This window comes from Phalacrocorax carbo, chromosome Z (genome assembly GCF_963921805.1).
Source record: "Phalacrocorax carbo chromosome Z, bPhaCar2.1, whole genome shotgun sequence".
Lineage (NCBI taxonomy): Eukaryota > Metazoa > Chordata > Aves > Suliformes > Phalacrocoracidae > Phalacrocorax > Phalacrocorax carbo.
The window spans coordinates 81,989,312-82,007,872 of NC_087548.1; the positions used below are offsets into that span (position 1 = coordinate 81,989,312).

The 18,561-nt window shown below is 37.3% G+C and overlaps 1 protein-coding gene across 1 annotated transcript in view; it reads left to right on the forward strand.

Moving 5' to 3' along the window:
* Positions 1-18,561, forward strand: part of ADGRV1 (adhesion G protein-coupled receptor V1) — a 285,841-nt gene that overhangs the window by 20,567 nt on the left and 246,713 nt on the right. Inside the window, exons 7-15 of the mRNA XM_064439564.1 lie at positions 538-1,103; positions 1,708-1,978; positions 2,795-3,124; positions 6,467-6,643; positions 7,655-7,878; positions 14,967-14,999; positions 16,659-16,785; positions 16,874-17,059; positions 17,991-18,171. Coding sequence (XP_064295634.1) covers positions 538-1,103; positions 1,708-1,978; positions 2,795-3,124; positions 6,467-6,643; positions 7,655-7,878; positions 14,967-14,999; positions 16,659-16,785; positions 16,874-17,059; positions 17,991-18,171 — 2,095 coding nt within the window. The remainder of the gene's footprint in view (positions 1-537; positions 1,104-1,707; positions 1,979-2,794; positions 3,125-6,466; positions 6,644-7,654; positions 7,879-14,966; positions 15,000-16,658; positions 16,786-16,873; positions 17,060-17,990; positions 18,172-18,561) is intronic.

An 18,561-nucleotide genomic window follows, 5' to 3' on the forward strand; every position in this document is an offset into this window, starting at 1 on the left:
TTAGGAAGTGTTCCTTTTCCAGTTGTACATGAATGGATGGGCCAAGGTAGGTTGTGTCCATTAGTTTTTCCTATATTATCTCAGGCATGCATAAAGTTAATCAGTATCAACATCAGAAAATCAAGATGTAAATCTAAATAACTGGGAGGAAATAATAACAAATTACATTTGTTTCCGAATAGCGGTGGCTTCCCAAAGTAGAGTTTGGATCTCTTTACAGTCTCAAGTTGGAAAGATCCAGCTTTTTCTGATTCTTGCCTAGTTTTTGTTTTGTCTTTGTTTGGCTTTCCACCTTTTCTCATATTGCCAGAGCACAGGATTATGTTTTAGAAAAAAGGAAATATTCAATTTTGAGGAGGGATTTTCAGCCAGAATTAAGAGCAAGACGTCTCTCCTGGTTTTTTTAGTATGAAATGAACTGTCAAGTTTGTATTATTTCCCTTTTCCGCAAAATATATAAAACATAGTTCTCACTAGGAGTGTTCTGCATGTATTTGAAACGTGACTTACACCCATTTGCTAATGTTATTTTTCCAGATACCTGAAAATGATGAATTGTTTGTTGTTCATCTGAGGAGCACGGAGGGAGGGGCTGAAATCAACACCACAAAAGATTCTGTTCAGATTAATATCAAGAAAAACGACAGTCCTGTGCGTTTTGTTCAGAGTGCTTATATGGTGCCTGAGGAGGTTGATGTGGTAGCAGTTGAAGTGGTTCGTGGTAAGGATGTCGGTGGAAAATTAATTGGACCTGATGAACATGAAGTCTCTGTCAGCTACGCCATCATAACTGGGGATTCAACAGCACATGCACAGCTTAATGTAGACTTCCTAGATCTACAGCCAAATACAACTATTGTTTTCCCACCTCTAGTTCATGAAACATATATGAAATTTAAGATCCTTGACGATGCCATACCAGAAATTGCTGAGACCTTTCAGATCATGCTTCTTAAAGACACTTTGCAGGGAGATGCTGTTTTGGTTAATCCATCTGTTGTTCATGTCACCATCCAACTGAATGATAAACCCTACGGAGTACTGTCAATCAACAGTATCCTGTTTGCTCAGACTGTTATCATTGATGAAGACCAGATTTCAAGGTATAACAGAACTTCAAATCTAGTATCTAGTCAGTTTAAGAGATCTGTTTGGCATTGTTAAGCATCCTTAGGATTTCATTGAAAGTAATTATAAAATTGCTACTGAGAATATAACATAGAAATCCCTTAGTGTGTTGCTATTATTATCAACTGTATCTACAAAGATTTCCAGGAAGTGGTAATGTCTAATTTTACAGCGAGTTTTTTTATATTTATAAACTGTATGTAAAAACTGCAAATATTTAATCACATTATCAGAACAGTGAAAAACCCTTAATCTAAAGGCAGGACCAATGGAATCATGATGCTGCCACACACCAGTTCCTACAAGTGGGAAATAGATTTGAGGCTTCCTTCCCTGGTAAATCTTTGTATTTACTGTATGTGAAATCAGTCTCTGGTTAAAAAAAAACAAACAAACAAGGTTGAGTGTCTCCCATGACCTACTTACACAAAGTTTAAGCCTTGACTCAAATATCAGTTGCATCAGTTAACATCTTTTCCACTGAAGTCAGTGTAAATCTTTCAGGGAATTGATGACTAAGCAAGCAGATATTAATTACAATTTTATATTGTGGGTTTTTATTTTCATTCAAAACCATAGGTTTGAAGGAATCACGATTGTGAGAAATGGTGGAACACATGGAAATGTTTCTGTTACCTGGGTTATAATCCGAAATAGCAGCGATCCCTCACCTGTGACTTCAGATCTCATTCCAGAGACAGGGGAGATATGTTTTGATCAAGGACAGATGCTGGTAACACTTCCTCTGAACATTGTTAATGATGATATACCAGAAGAGGCAGAGCCCTATCTTCTGAAACTCTTAGCTCATACAATACAGGGAGGTGCAGAAGTCAGTGAACCATCTGAGGTAAGTTTGCTTTTAAAATTATTTGGGAGAGGGTAATAATAGGTAATAATGAGGGACTTGACCAGTTTTGGTAGCGTTGATTGATTGGCTAAACTGGCTAAAGGGTTTGGGCTTGAATATAAGTCAAACAGATTAATCCTTAATATAATCTTAGTATATAGAGCCATATTCAAAGTATTTGGCTTAGTATACCATACAAAGCCAGACCTTTTTAATATGGTAGCATTCAGCTTAGATTATTCCCAACACACATAGCATTGCATAAATACTGTCTTGAATAACTGCTTGCTAAGAGAAGGCAGGAAGGCTTTTTTTACTTGCTTATTCGCCTTCTTAATGATTATTGGAATGTTTTACACAGAATAACAGCTTCAAGGGGAGGGATTGGTGATTAAGACTGTAACCTCTGAACTGTTAAATAAAGGGTGGCTAGCATTGCTGACAGTTTTGTGACTAAAGCCCCTAATTTGTTTTTCTTAAAAATGGTTGGAGTGAACTTGGTGAATAAAATGAAATTTTTCACAATCTGAAAGATTTTTAAATTGTTCACTTTAGCTGCTGAACCAAAAAATCAGTTATTCAGAGCCCATTGTAGGACATGGATGATGCATAGTGGGAAAGTTGCCACTGTCACTGTTGTGCTGCTTGGGTACAAAGAATACTTTGGGGCTGTCAATCTGATTTCTTTCTTGAGAGCCAATTCACTAAGGAGAAAAATGTATGGTGACAGTCAGGACGTGCTTTTGTGAAAGCATGAAAACTATGGTATGTAATAACCGTAGCATAGAGTAAGTGATGCTGTTTTCTGTTTTGCAGCTTCTGTTTTACATTCAGGACAGTGATGATGTTTATGGCTTAATAAAATTTTATCCTTTGGAGAATCAGAAGATTGAAAGTGATCCAACGGGACGCTTTTTATCCTTGAGCTTTGCAAGGGAGAGAGGAACAGTTGGAGATGTGCAGTTGGTTTATACTGCACTGTACATTCCAGCTGGAGCTCTGGATCCTGAGAGAGCGAAAGATGGCATTCTAAATACGTCTAGAAGAAGCATTCTCACCTTTCCAGAAGGAAAAACACAAGATACTTTAAATATACCAATAAGAAATGATGCTTTTCTTCAAAATGGTGCTCATTTCCTCATACAGGTATCTCAGTTGTGATCTGGGATATTTTTTTTAGCCTGTGTAATATAAAGAAAATAATTTAGCATGCCTCCTTCCCTTTTAATTTAAATCAAATGACCCTGCCTGTTAAAAAAAACAAAGTTATTGGCTCTGCAGATAAGAAAACTTTCATATTTAGAAGCAGCTCCCATAAATATGCCATAAAGAGTTCTATTCCTAACCATTACTTAATAATTACACCTTTTAAAAAAAATAGACTGTTGTAACAGGATTTGGGTATTAATCATGGAATTCAACAAAATGAGATCAGTGTTGCATAAGTTAGTTACCTTTTGAGGTATGTTTTTCTGTCTACCCCTTAGGCTTTCAATTCAACCAAATTAAGGTTCTTAAAATTGAACTACAGAAGCATGAAAAATTTTAAAGTTACAAGCAAGTAAATATAAATTAGAAATAGTCAAACATATATTATATTTCACTTACGTATTAATTTGGTCAGAGAACTTAAAAAGTATTTTTTCCAGTTTTCTCTGTATAATGTTCCTTGCAGCCCTTTTGGGGTTTTTGCCCTTTTTTTTTTTTCTATCTGAATTCATAAGAAGGGAACTTCTGTTATTGCTAATTAAGGCTGGCTAGAAAAATTCACTAAAATTGTGTTTTTGACAGAAAACTGGATTTTCAACAAAAATATTTAAAGAATTTCCACTTTCCAATGAGGGCTTTCATTTTTCACTGGAGAAAATCAAGTTTGCTTACATTTTCGCAAGATGGTTCAGATATACTGCTGTGGAAGACCCTGGCCATTGTCATCAGTATTTGTTACGATTATTTCCTCATCTGCAGTTAAGACTGCCCATAATCTCTGCCTCCTGTGATTAACTGTGCCACTCTGGTCATCTGGGATGAAGAGCCCAGGTAGCGATCTTGATACACAGACAAAGGGATGACCTGGCACATCCAAAGCACACAGCAGAGAGGCATTTCTTAGTTCCTTTAGAGGCATTAGTTCATTTTAATCTTTTAATTTCAAGTCAGAGGTCTTTAGAGTTTTCAGGTTACAAAATAACATGTTGATACTGAATCTATAGATTTAATATTTGCCAGGTTTTGTCTTTAACTTATGGTCTACTAAAGATGTTTTAATTACTTCTGGGGCCCTGAAAAGATTTCTTCCCTCCACATCTTTCTCCCCACATTCTCTGAAAAAAAAAGAAGACAAAAAAACCCCCATGCCAGAATTTTATTGTGGTTTTACTAATATGCAAGTTTTGGCATTCACAGATAGGGAATTGTGTTCTGGAGTACTAGAATAGGTTAGTATGTTTAACATCTGCCCGAGATCTGAAAGATCTACAGAAGAATTGAAATAGCTAATTCCAAGCCCCCTTTAAATGATACATTATAAATAACACTGCAGTGTGGACTATGGACAAGACACACATGATAAGTATTTCAGAATGCAGGCACTTTGCCTGGCTTTTCAAACTGCAGATTCCAGGGAGGCAGGGGGTGAGTGTTCTGTACTTTCTCCATGAACCATAAAAATCTTTTTGTTTGAATAAACAAAATCCGAGGGGCTTTCCAGCACAGAAAATTCATTTAGAAACTCATAGAGAAGGAAGAAAAATACCCCTATTTATCACTATGACAATCCTTCTGCATTGTGAATAAATGATAATCTCAGTAAACATGTTTAGAATGAGAAGATTACGGAGTTTGCACTAGGCACAATAAAGGATCAGATCAGGAATCGGGGGAGGAGGAGCGGAGGAGGAAATGAAGCTTAAACTCAACTAGAGAATGGAAAGAGGAACTGGAAAAGTGAGATTAACATTCTTCAGTGACATCTTCAATTAAATAACCTACTGTAGTCTGAGGTGCAGGTTCTGGTACAGGCAGGAAGATTAACTAATTTAATAAACTACTTGTCATTATTATTCAATTCACAATGCATTCTTTTTTCCTCATGAACTGATTTGCTTTAAAAGGAAACACTGGAAAAAAAAACCCTCTTGGTTCTTCATCAATTATTACTTTAATCTCAAAGTTATTATCCAGAATCAGAAGCACCTAATAAAGTGAATGGTTTCAGCTGTGTAGTGTTGCAGAAACTTTATTGAGCTAACAACCACACAGTGCTGCATGCTGTTAATTGCAGGATCAGGGCCTACCCTAAAGAAAGCTTAGAAAACAAGTGAAACAAACAGTCCCACCATCTGTTCCTCAGACTCTCAATAACTATCTGGTATGGCTGAGAATCAATTACTGAATACAGTCTTTGTAAAACAGTTCCATCTATCATCACGTAAAATGTGCATGAATATTTTTGTGTGTTAATCAAGCAACAGTAGAGCAAAGTATGATACAGCCCAAGTATTTTATATAGACTGGTTTTAAGAATGGAAGGGCTTAAAAGTCATCGGTTGAAATGGTGGTTCATGATCACTACATGGATTTAAATAAGGCCACTTTCCTGTCCTCCAATAAAACCTTACTATATGATAACATCTGATAACTCTAAGATAACATCCTTGCAGGGGCTAAAGGTGGTTGTCATTGGGGGTTCATGACCAGTGAAATATTAGCTGAAGTGTATGCAAATCAGCTATGGAAACATTTATTATAATGATGCATGTAGACAGAATCACATGGTATTTATTATATTTGACAGAAATACTTAAACACGCAAGTCCTGTTCTCCTTACTACATCAGTACTGCTCCTGGGTTTAGTGAGTGATACGTCCCATTCAAAGAAAGGGTAAACACTTTTCTGCTTCTCCTTAGTATTAGAAATATGATAACACAAGAGGAGAGACTACAGTGTTGAAATACTGTACTGATTTTCAGTTCTGAATGCAATTCTAGTCTATTACTATAGATAGAAAAATCCTTAAAGTTGTATGGAGGAGGAAAGAATGGATCGCCCTTTGGCTTTATCAGAGGCTGTAAATTATTACGGTTTCAGTGACTTCGGCACGTTTTTGTCAACACGTGGCACAAAAAAAATGAAGTTAAGACCATCACTTGGGCCGCTTGTAAAATCAATACTGCCATTCATAGGTCTAGTAATGGATCAGCCGATCTGGAAGGTTTGTTCTCCCGCTACATGTATTTTGTTGTGTACATGAACATGATTTGTCTGAGAGGTATGCTGTTCTGCTGACAAAGCTCAGTGGCATCCACTTCATTTCTGTGACACATCTACTTATACATTTTTGTAACAGCAATGTTGCCAGTAAGAGAAATTTGTTCTGGAGATGTTTTGCTTCCTGCATATTAAACTTATTCTGAAATGTCAGAAGTGTTATGACTTGGTACTAAGGCTTCTTATTCCTTGATTTTTTTCTTACTTTTTCCTACAGCTGGAAAAAGTTGGGCTGGTGAATAGAATTCCTCTAGTCCCACCTGTGAGTCCTAGATTAGGTGAGATTCGTAATATTTCTCTGAGGATTACTCCAGATATTGCAAATGGAGAAATAGGCTTTACTAGCAATCTTCCAATTATTCTTTCTGAGCCAGAAGATTCTGCTGCTATGGTGGTAAGTAAATGTTTTTATATTGCCCATTACTATGGAAAATTTATTTGGAGAAAGCAAAGTTTGCTATATTCAGCGTACCATTTGAAAGTTAATGTGAGGAAGATCCTTCCTCTAAGTTCTGCCTGATCCCAAATATTCCTTTGATTTTTAAAACAAAAAAACCCAAAAATGCATTTAAAACTAAGGTCTGAAATAATGTGTTAATCATTATCAGAAAAGTGATGTTGATCTTTGCTTTCTCTGTAAGCATCCAAAACCAGTTAGGTCCTGATGCTCACACAGTGTGCTGCAAACAGTTCTAATCTCTCTCACCAACTGCAAAGGTAGTAAAGTGGGACTGATACCAGTCCTAGATTTCATGGAAATGTCTGTGTATCTTACAGCTGACTGGCTTACGTGTGAACATATTTTTTGCCTTGCTCAGCATGTTTCCCAACAATTGTGCTTTTTAGTTTTCTGAGAAGCCAAAGAAGTATTTTCAGAAATGTTGCCATTCATATGACTGCCTTAGTCCCAGCTGGAGAAACTTTTCTTAAAATGTTTTTTTCATACATTTTCACTTTTTACCCTGGCTGTCTTCACTGAAATCTTCCCACAAATCCTGAATCAGATAACTTGTTTCTCATTCTTAGATTAAAACTGCTAGTTACTTTAAGCAGAGTGCAGGTTGCATGGTACTGTAACAACCAGAGTAAAAATATGATCGTTATATTTAAAATCTAGGTTGTGTCTTGAAGAGGTGGGCACTGATTAAATTGGTCATAAAAGGCTTTTTGTGCTTGTAGTTGCTTAGTGATTTGTGATGTAGTCTGTCATCTCCACTGTCTAAGCATGATGATTCCATATATGTTTTCATTGATACACCATCTTTGATTTCGTATCATATACATAGGTATGAGTAAAAAAATCAAGCTGAACATTTTGAGGCTTATATTCAAATAGTAATTTGCAAGGCGGTAATTGTTTTTGCATCTGGTTTTACAAGTTACAACAGATTCGTGTGTTTCATAGGTTTCCATTCCATTGCATCGAGACGGGACTGATGGCCAAGCAACTGTGTTTTGGAGTTTGAAACCTTCTGGTGTCAATCAAAAGGCAGTAACGCAGGACGATATAAGTCCTTTTAATGGCTCTATTGTTTTCTTATCTGGACAAAGTGACACTACAATCAACATTACTGTTAAAGCTGATGATATACCTGAAATGAATGAAACTGTGTTATTAACTTTGGACAGGTATTGTACCCTAATCTCTGTTCATATGTATTAGATGTAAAACTTAATCTATGTATAACAAATTAGCACAGTATTAATTAGGAGTTATTGCCTGTATTGTGTTGATAAATGCCTGAAAAAATATTAGGCCCTTGATTCAGACTGTATAGATTCTTCTTTGACGGGAGATCGGTGTAAGAAACTGTTGTATTCATTATCTAATGACTTAATTATGTTTATATTTTGATGAAAATGCTATTTAGAAAGTTCTTTCAGCTTTGATCTTTAGTCATAGATCTTGGTTATAACACATCTGTTCAGAAAAGTAATATTTAGTGAGGTAGTTGGGAAAACTGTAGTGAAGAGTAGAGAGCAATACATAACTGTGTTTCTGTCAGAAAAAGGTTTGTAGCTAGGGTGTTGTTGAATTAGATCAGCTTTTTATTTGTTTGATCTGCGTGTTCAGCATTGCTTGCTCTTGATTACTTCCACCACAACTCCTGGCTTCCGTATTAGCCCAGTGTCACCATTGCCACACTCTTTGGCTACAAAGAGAGCCATGGTGTTTCTGAAGCACAGTGTTCTAGTCTCCTTTCTGCACAAGATCAGGATTACAGGATAATGGAGGCTGTAAGCAACCTCAGGAGGTGCTATTATCTGCATGTGAGCACTACTCAGAATGCTTATAATTAGTTCACATCCAGAAGTGTATTCCCTCTTCGATTTACTAACAGGAGAATCTTGGCCGTGTCTTCTGTCCTGCTTCCAACAACTCAATTGTATACATAGTTTAGAAATACCAGCACTTCTACTACCCCCTATTAGTATAAGGTACAGTTTTCCACTTTTTCTGGAAATATACTAATATGGGTCTACCAGCAGCAACATCCACACTGAACACCTACTCACACAGTCCTTACCTTATGCAAAAGTATTTTTGTCCCATATAGGATGTGCAAACTAGCTCTTGGGAGCTTCAACACCAGATGCCCATGGTGGTTACATACTAGCAAACCAGCAACCAGCTCCTCAGGCTATTGCTGATCCTGTGTCAGAAAGCCTGTTTTTTGAACATCATTCTATCACACGGGAAAGATGTTATTCCATTGCGGGATTGGCCTGCTTCTGTAAAGGCTGGCTGGTGAATGCATCTAGTACAGAGTAAGTTATTTCATTCTGCCTTGGCTACTCGCTACATTGGAAAGGCAATCCTGTTAAAGGCAAAACCAAATGGAAGCTATTGCAAGCGGTTCTCTGCTTTCCTGGTTCATCTCAAATAATTCATTCGTCTCTGGCACAAAGGGGGAAACTAAGATTAGACATGGTGAAGGAAGTTGTGAAGAAGTCATGTAAGGTGGCCAAAAAATGAGAGTGGAACAGTAGGAAACAGATAAGTAGATGGAGGAAGCAGACAGTGTAAAAGGTTAGCTTTTTAAGTTCTGACAGCTCTGCAGGTGTGTGTAGCTACAGCTTTCTGCCATTTGTTCTGAGTAGTAACCCTAGGTTATGCCTTGAAAATGATGGCTGCAATGAGGATTGAACCGGCAGCTGAACAAGCACAACCACCGTTCTGCTTTTGCTATGTATGGTGGGAGTAGCAGGTTCTGCTGATCATGAAGTCGCTGGTAAAAAGTGTGCCAGGAGTAAGCAGCTTTCCCACACTTGGCAAGGTCAGAGAGGGAAGTAAGGAACAGGTGGTGTGGCCTGGAAAAAGAAGAAAAAAGGAGGAGATAAAATCTGAACTTTTCTCTAGACCTGGATAGTTTCCCTCAAGGCTATGAGTGAAATTTGGCAACTTCAACATTATCAGAAGCCAAGAGTGAAATAACTGCAAAGATCATCCTTTCAGTACTGGAGATGACTCTTCGAATCAGGGTTGAAGGATACTGGCAGGGTTATGTGTGTAAGCTTGTGATATTGCTTTCTGCATAGTTTGTATTTTCTGGATGAACAGAAGATTTCAGTTTGCAAGGCTGGCAGCCAGCACCTCACAGCAGTGGTGAATTAGCATGAAAACAAAGATGCACTGTGCTGTGGATGTGCTTGTACTGTTCTATAAATTGTAGCATAAGTCAGTAGGAAAACAGAGCATGTAAGAACTTTAATGAAACTATAGACATAGAAATACGTTCATAAGCATTCTATTCATTGCAATTAGTAATAGCATGGATAAAATAATAAAAATGATTAGTTCTAACAAGGATGTATTATTTACAACTCAGTGGTGTTGTTAAGGCAGTTTACATTTTAAATGAGCTTTAATTGCATCCATAATTATAAAAGAAACTCTCCAAGCCATTAAAAATAGTATTTTATTTCCTTGTTCTATGGCCCCTCTGCGTGGGCCATAGATGTTAAAAATAACTCTGAATTATGTCCACAAAATGGAGGCCAATGTATATCATGAAGAATACACTTCCAAAGAACACAGATGAGTAATAAGGAAGCAAGACAATCCTGTACCTGCTGAAGCTTCTTCATATTTTCTTTTTGTAGGAGCAGCTTCAGGTTGAATGCCTGCCCATATCTGAATAGGCCTGAATTGAGACCAAACATAAATAAAGCCAGATGTCTGTAGTGAAATCTGTATGAGAAAGAAAAGGCCTTGGTCTTCTTGATGAATGTAGGTGGAACAGGCCATGGAAATTGTGTGTATGCTTTGTGAAAGCATATATACATACTAGGGCTGTTCATTTTACCTGGTAAGCACAAATAGAACTCAGTTTTTTAAAAATCTGATTGTTGTTTTTCCCTTTTGCACAACATATTCTCCTACTGGCAGTTCTCATCCGCTCGGTAAAGTGCAGGTACACAGCTATTGATTTGGCAGTTGGCACAAGTGGAGAGCCAGGACATCCTGGGCATGGGGGTTGTGTTTGCATCCTTAAATGAGTGGTGGTGAGAAAAGGAACTTGCGGACTTTGGGATCTGTGAACAGCAATATACTGATAAATTGACCTTAATTTATGAAAGTGATGATCTATGAACAGATGGCTGTTCAAACAGATGACTTACGCTCAAATTTTCTTTTAAGTCATGACTCTCATAATTGGGATGCTGGAACATATTAATGTACCTGTGTTATGACCTAAATCTCATTTCCTAGATATAATACGCACAACTGAAGCAACCTAACATGGGGATTTTTATAGTTCTAGTGATGTCTGTGATGTGATACAAATTTCCCCAGGCTGAAATTCTGTCTTGAGTAAATTTAGAAAACAGATTTTTAAAAAACTGCAAATAAAAAACATTGGTTCGACTATTTCACTGTGAAATGTCGTGTAGTTTTTAAATATTTTTGTGTTTAAGAGATTATGTAAAAAAATTAGCAAATCATAGAAGGCCCATTTAAAGCACTGCATACTGTAAATGGTCCTTAATTCAGGGCTCAGGTGATGCTCATATTGTGGGTTGCTGTCTGCACTGGCATGCACAGAAACACTAATATACAGTTTAATGGAGCTGGGATTTTCTCCTAACTTGGTGATTTCCTGTGGCTAATGTCTGTTTCAAAACCATACCTGTCTTACTTAAGTAATTTTTCTGTTAATTCTTACAGCATCACACATATTACTTATCTCTTTCAGTGTAAATTTTTCTTCAAGGGTTTGGTCAGACTTTGTTTTGATGGGGAAAAAGTTATTAGAAAATAGTAGTAGTATGTTGAAAAGAGTGCTACTGGACACCTACTGCTAGCTTTTATTACTTTTCAAAATAATAACAATACCATATATCTCCCGCTATGAGTAACAAAAATTAAAATAGCCTCCAAAATCAAATAATTTGTGGATTAAACCTGGAGAGATGGTGTTCCCTCTGATGAGAAGCACTGTGGAATTTATAATGTGGCAAATCCTACTTTAATCCTGTTCTTTAAAGCTAGATCCTGCCACTAATTGAATCAGTAGATAATCCTGAAAAAATTGAAGAAGGGGTGAACACTGACTAAAATCTAGCAAGCAAATCGAGTAGCATTCCACAGGCAGTCTGAATGCACTTTTTCTGAGATACTCTGATAGAAAAGAAAGACTTTTTAGAGAAGTGTGTTTTTAATAACAACAGCAATACACATGCACAATTACAATTCAGTTTTTCAGGTGCGTTTCAAAACACTCACTTTCTGCAGAATTCCAATTCTTGGTCCAAAGCTATCAAATTTGGCCACATTGCATCTCTTAATAATTATTATTTTATTTGCAGTGGTTTTTAGTTTGTAATAACATTGACATTCCCATGTTACTTTAAACGCAGTCAAAAACCTTCTTTCTGATATTTTGGCTTGCTACATGTTTAAAAAGTGCAAGAAACATTTTGAAGCTTCTAATTAATCTTTAGTTTTTGCTAAAAAAATAATTAAGGTTGTCTTAAAGAAAGAATTTCCCTAATGATGAGTCATTTCACATGAGATTTGTCGTATGGAATGTTTTTTTTTACAGCTGTTTCATCACAGAAAACACACGCAGTTGGAAATTTTGTTTTCTACGTTAGCATCATAAACATTGCCAGGGCTTATCCTCTGTGCTAAAATGAACCTTGGTGTCCACAGACAGCTGTTTTACAGAATAAGTTAAGCTGAGGAGGAAGATAGGCGAGTGGCTTTCCCAGTGCGAGGGGTCTCCTGACTCTGGGTCAAGTGCGCTCTCTACTAGCTGGATCTCCTTAGTACAGCTAAGAAACTGTGTACAGGAGCTGTTTTAACTTTTACCATTACTTCTGAATGCCCTCACCCAGGCAAACCATGAGTTTTATAAGTTCTAAATAGCTATTTTTGTTCCATTTCTGCACTGCTGTTGTAGGAGTGCCTAAAGAGATGGTTTCACAAAGAGTGAAGTGGGACTAAACTGATCCTGTGCACTCTGTGGCAGTTTGGATGTCTTTACTCTGCAACGAAAGGACTGTACATGAACAGTACATTGCTCTTGGACATTGTCAGGGCACCAGGCTGATGGCTGGTGGCCTGGGGGCTGTGCGGTGGTGTAGAGCCAGGAGTCCAGCCTGATAACATGGCTGGTAGGGCAGGGGCCCATCCCACCTCCCCCAGCAAGGTGGGAGAGCAGGCTGGAGCAGGTGACTGGGGACAGCCTAGAGTCCAGGGCATCAGGCAGGGTTGTGGTGGTGGGGCAGGTCAAGCCAGGAGCATGAGTCAGGTTTAGGCTGGATGATGGTCACGGGTCAAGCCCAGCCCAGCGATTACCAGGCAGGCCCACAGCGAGGAGACAAATCCAAGGGCAAGCCGGGAAGTCACCCAGTGAGTCCTGGTCCAAGGATGTTATGAGAATTTATATGTGTGTGCCTCAGAGTATAGACAGAAAGGATCCTATTGAGTACACTGTTTGTTGCTCACATAACAGCAGCTCAGAGTCGGAAGGCTAAGCCTAGGTGTTTCTATTCCATTTTAGCATGGGCTATTTTATGCCTTTTTTGAATGGTAACCAACATTTACTACATCAGAGCAGTGATAGCAGTCTGGCCACTCATGCAGAGAAAACATGGTCAGATTAATTAATCAATCAATAAATAGACCCTAGAAAATGGGACTTGGATGGAGAAACCTCCCAAACAATGGTTTCCTTTAGCTAAATCTCACTAGTTGCTTTCTGACCTGCAAGTTCTCTAGATTCTGGTCTGACTTGCACTATGACTGTTTTAAAGTAATAAAGTACTGCCAGTCTTCTCAGTCCTTTCAGATAACACCTGGAGATGCTCAACATGCACACCTTATGGTACCTTTCAGCTGTTTCATGTCTGCCACCCTCTTAAGGTTTCTGTAGTGCTGCCATTGTGCATTACAACAGAATATTAGATTCTAGCACTACTCCTCAGTTGAGCTTAACAGCCTTTTTTGTCTGAGCTGTGTTCGGACTCATGCAGTATAACTCCATAAGATGAAAGAGATTTTATTTGTGGCACGACCTTTCACTTCCTGATGAATTATTGTGTCTTAACTACTTATCTTGTGCATACATATCAAAAACTCACTTGACATAATGGTTCATTTGCATTCTCTGTTGTAAATTACATTACCAACAGCTTAGTGATATAATTAAATTTTAGCATTACCAACTCTGGAATTTTTTCCTTGATCTTTTCATTATATTAATACTTTGATGGCTTTGGAACACTTTTGCGTAAGTTTCTGAAGGAAGGGAGAATGTCTCAATGTGTAATACTTAAAATCTAGCCTCACTGGAAATTGATGACAAATTTATGTTAGTGCAGATCTCCTCTTTGAAAGAATGTATCTGCAGGTTTATTTGCTTTATTTTCTCAGAATTTTGAATGAAAAATTATCTCTATTGAATTCTGAACCTGAGTTCTTTTTGAGATTGCTGAAGTCAGAATTTCACTTCACAAATTCTGTGGTAAACTGTTTACTGTGTTTTGACAGAAGATAAAGGTTTTATACTTAATTTTTACTTACTTTTAGATCAAGAAAGCCAAAATGTATGCTTGCCATTGCAGAATAATACTGCCCTTTCGTCTGACGGGTGTTGCAGTTATAAGTGCTTTGCTGAAACTGAACCAATTAACAGATTCACAAATACTCTTTTCTTATTTTTGTATTTTTGTTTGTTACATTTATGTTTATTATTTTACTTTGATTAACTGAAAAATTGTCACAAATTAAGTTTGCCGTGATTTTGTGCCAAAATAGTTTTTGACATATGCTTGTTACAACTCCCACTGTGCTATTCTGTTTTTATCATTACGTCAGCAGATTGATGAAATAACATATCATGGAAGCATGTTGATTATTTTTTTCTTAACTGAAGGGCTATTTATAAATGTGGGCTGCTGGTGCAGTTGTGAGCAGGCACAGAGCTTGGCAGGGTATAGCATGAACGTGTCCTGATATGCTGAATTGGTCATGGGGTCATTTCTCCTAAGTGGGAACTGCCCACTTGCTAGCATTTGTCAACAGGAAAATGCCAAACATAGGGTTCCCATAAAATGAACATGACAAGCTTTTGGGAAGGAAAGAGAAAGTTTTATGTTTTTTTTTTTTTTAAATTATTATTATTTTCTAAGATTAGTACTATTGAAATTCTAGCAGGTGGCACTTTCATTCCTTCCCCCATCCCCTTTCTTTCTTTCTGTGTTGACAGGGTAGAGACAGAAAGGTTTGTCGTGTACTTTGGGTAAGTGCAGTGAACTGTGGTTTGTCTTCAGTGAATCAATGCTTTGTTTTACAAGTGGTTGGTTTGGACAGAATCTGTCTTTATAATTTCTTTTCCTCTCAGGAATCATGTCTTTTGCATCTCTTTATACAATGCATGCCTGCCCTTTGGTGTTTAATTTGATGGCACGAGGTTCTGGCTTGAAGGCATTTCTTTATTGAGGATCTGTAAATGATGAAAGTTATGAGCATGGCTCAGTGTTTGATATTTGAGCTTTTGATGCAATAATGGATTAGTTGTTTTAAACTGCCACAAATACAGTTTGCTGCAACTGAATGACTGAACTGACTAGAATTATAGAAAAGTTTTCTGTGGTCAAAGATGATATCTTGTTTTTAATAATCTACCTTTAGTTTATGTTAACACAAGTTATCATGTCTGCTGACATATTTTTTTAATGTGCAGTAAACATGACATGTTACCCTGTCAAATAGATATTTCCTGTTTTGCATCTTGTGTCCTGCCTGTAGGCTTTGCTACAAGATACATTGCTATTTATTTTTGCCTGTATGTGAGCATTCCAGTTATTTATGGAGTGTTTCTGGAAACAGTTCTGGAACTGATTTCAAATATTGGATGTAATAGATCACATTTATTTCTACCTGAAGGAGTGTTTGATGAAGTCTGGATTGTAGTATGGTGAAACCATAAAAATATTTACAATATATTGAACCAAGATTTCATTGAAATTTTCTTCCAGGAAACACAGAATATGCACAGGAATCTAAATACATAAAACACCATGTAATAAGCCATACCGAAACTGTCAGTCTGAAGGTGCATTCTTGATGGATCCTTCAGTAGTATGTTTTCTGGCATTTTTAATGTAATGAACTTAAAACAATGCCTTTGAAAATTACATATGAGGAGATGAATGCAAGAAATGTGCAAGGTTTCCTTCTCTTGTCAGATATGGCCCATTCATGTCCCTGACTAAGAACAAGCCCGTGTAGCGGTAGCTTGGGGAGAAAAATCCTCCACCAGAGGAGCACTATTAGATCGTGCCTGCACTGTTCACCATATGCTTTTAGGCAGCAGGTTGGTGAGTAAGGGAGGAGAAAGGGAATGTGTCTGAACTACTGAGAGTAGGTCCAGCACTTACTAGAGCCTGTGGATAGCATCCACATGACAAGGCAGGTTAACACACAATTGAGGATGAAATCCAAGTCTGGAGGGGCAAGTCTCTCCTTATTTGCAGCAATAGTAAATTTTGCAGAAGAGGTTGTAGTTGTCAAAGTAACACCTGTTTGTTTAAATGATTTTGGATTATCCTTTATGTCTTGATCCAAATACAAAGTAATGCTGAATGTAACTCCAACTTTTAGCTGCACGATTCTGTTTCTTTTCCTGTATGTGGTGTGCACGTGTGCCTAAAAAACCCCAGAATCATCAAATATAAAAACTAATTGGAAAACAAAGTTATTTTAAGAACAGGTTTTTTTTTACAAATTGATAAAACATACTGATGTGTCTTTCGTAATTTATTTCAGTCTTTTCAGGTAATTGTTTTAATAATTTATTAATAAAATTCATCAGTATTCGTATCTCCTTCACATAGGTGTGGATTTACCTGCCAAACAGAATTGTCACTCAAAAAACACTCTTACCTTCCTTTCTCAGGGTCAGTGTGGAAAATCAAATACTGAAATACGGGTTTACTACTTGTGAAATTATTATTTTGGAAAATGATGATCCTGGAGGAGTGTTCGAATTTTCTCCCTCTTCCAGAGGTCCCTACAGTATCAAGGTAGGTATCTGAGTCATTCGTCTTAACCATTAGGGATAACTTAGTGAAAGCAGAGTGCTAGAGAAAAGCTGGATTTTCTTTTTTACAGGAAGGGGAGTCTGTTGAACTGCAGATTGTCCGCAGCAGAGGAAATCTCGTCAGGCAGTTTCTACGCTACACTGTAGAACCAAGAGACAATAATGAGTTTTATGGAAGCACAGGAATTCTGGAGTTTAAGCCTGGGGAAAGAGAGATCATAATTACTCTTCTGACAAGGCTGGATGGTATTCCAGAGGTAAAAATTAATATTTTTTTCCCTTCAGATTGTGTTCACGGGCATATTAGTTTGTCACTTATTAAGATACAAGCAAATACATAGGAGCAGAACAAGTGTGTAATGGCTTTTCTGCAGAATGTCTTCCCGCCCTCCAAACCAGGGATGCCTGGATAAATAGGTGTCTTTGGGTTTAACAGTCCTCAGTAGAGGACTTGAATTCAATTCTATTTCTGTGAATTGAAACAGTTGTGCTTTGAATCCATGTAAGTTTTTAACATCTGTGACATTCTGTAATATAAAGTGCCATTGTTCAATTTAACTCTGCGTGAAAAACAACTTGCTTTTGGGTTTTTTTTTTAAATTATTTTTTTATTTTATTTTTTTTTTTCTAGTAACCATCCCCAGTCTAGACTAATATTGGCTTTATGTATGTGTAGATTAAATACTTGTTTTAATGTTACTTGGAGCATTCTTTGTGATCTTTTTGCAAGAAATATATGAAGTAGAAAGTCCTGTTACGTTAATAAAGCAAGCTGATATGTTCTTTCTAAATTAGCATGCTGTCAATGGCTGTAAAATCTTTGCTTTGCTGTTACAAAGCCAGAAAAGTTAATAAATCTTATAGAAAAGGAAACTTATTTTGAGGGATTATTACAAATATATTTGTACTAGTAAATTGATGTGATTTAAGTACACAAAAGAAATCCTTGCCTATAGCAATGCCAGAATTTTGGAGAAAATGATCCTATCAGAGATAGACATTTCTAATTATTTCTTTGTTCTGATGGCAATGTACAAACACATAATGCATTTGAAAGTGTGTGTGATTTCCTTATGTTTAAATTTATATCTCTTTATGCCAGGCTAGGGACTGTGGGTGTTGGCCCATTTGTCTTAGATGTGAATATTGAATGTGTATTTTTATTCTGACTGAGTTTCCCTCTTCTAGCTGGATGAGGTATATTCTGTGGTACTCAGTGGCTACAGTGAAATGCCAGGCAAGCTGGGGAATGCCACAATGGTCAGCATAACAATTCTGAAGAATGATGATCCTCATGGCATCATTCAATTTCTACCCGATGAACTATCAGCAACAATAAAGGAAAGTAAAGGAGAATTCATCTACACTGGTAATTCTTTTTTATTAGAGTTACTGCTTTATCTGCTGTCTGCCCCTGCAAGGCTTCTTTTCCCTATTTCACCTTTCTAGGACAATGTCTGACTCAAGTCTCCACTCAGGAGTTTCCAGAGTGGTAGAGTGACAGCAAGATGAGCAGTGGAGACTGAAGTGGAGAAGGATGGGCCTGGAAAGCCAGAGGGATCAATCCAGTAAAAGAAATGGCTAGAGATATGCCAGACAGGAGGGACGGAGTATTGATGTATGTGCAAAGTGCAACCTGGAGGTAGTAGCTCTGTTTGTGGAGCATGAAGAATAGGGTGCTATGTGAGAGAAGAATAGAGCTAAATCTTCAGATGGATGACTTCAATATATCTCTCTCTATTCAATATCAAGCATATTT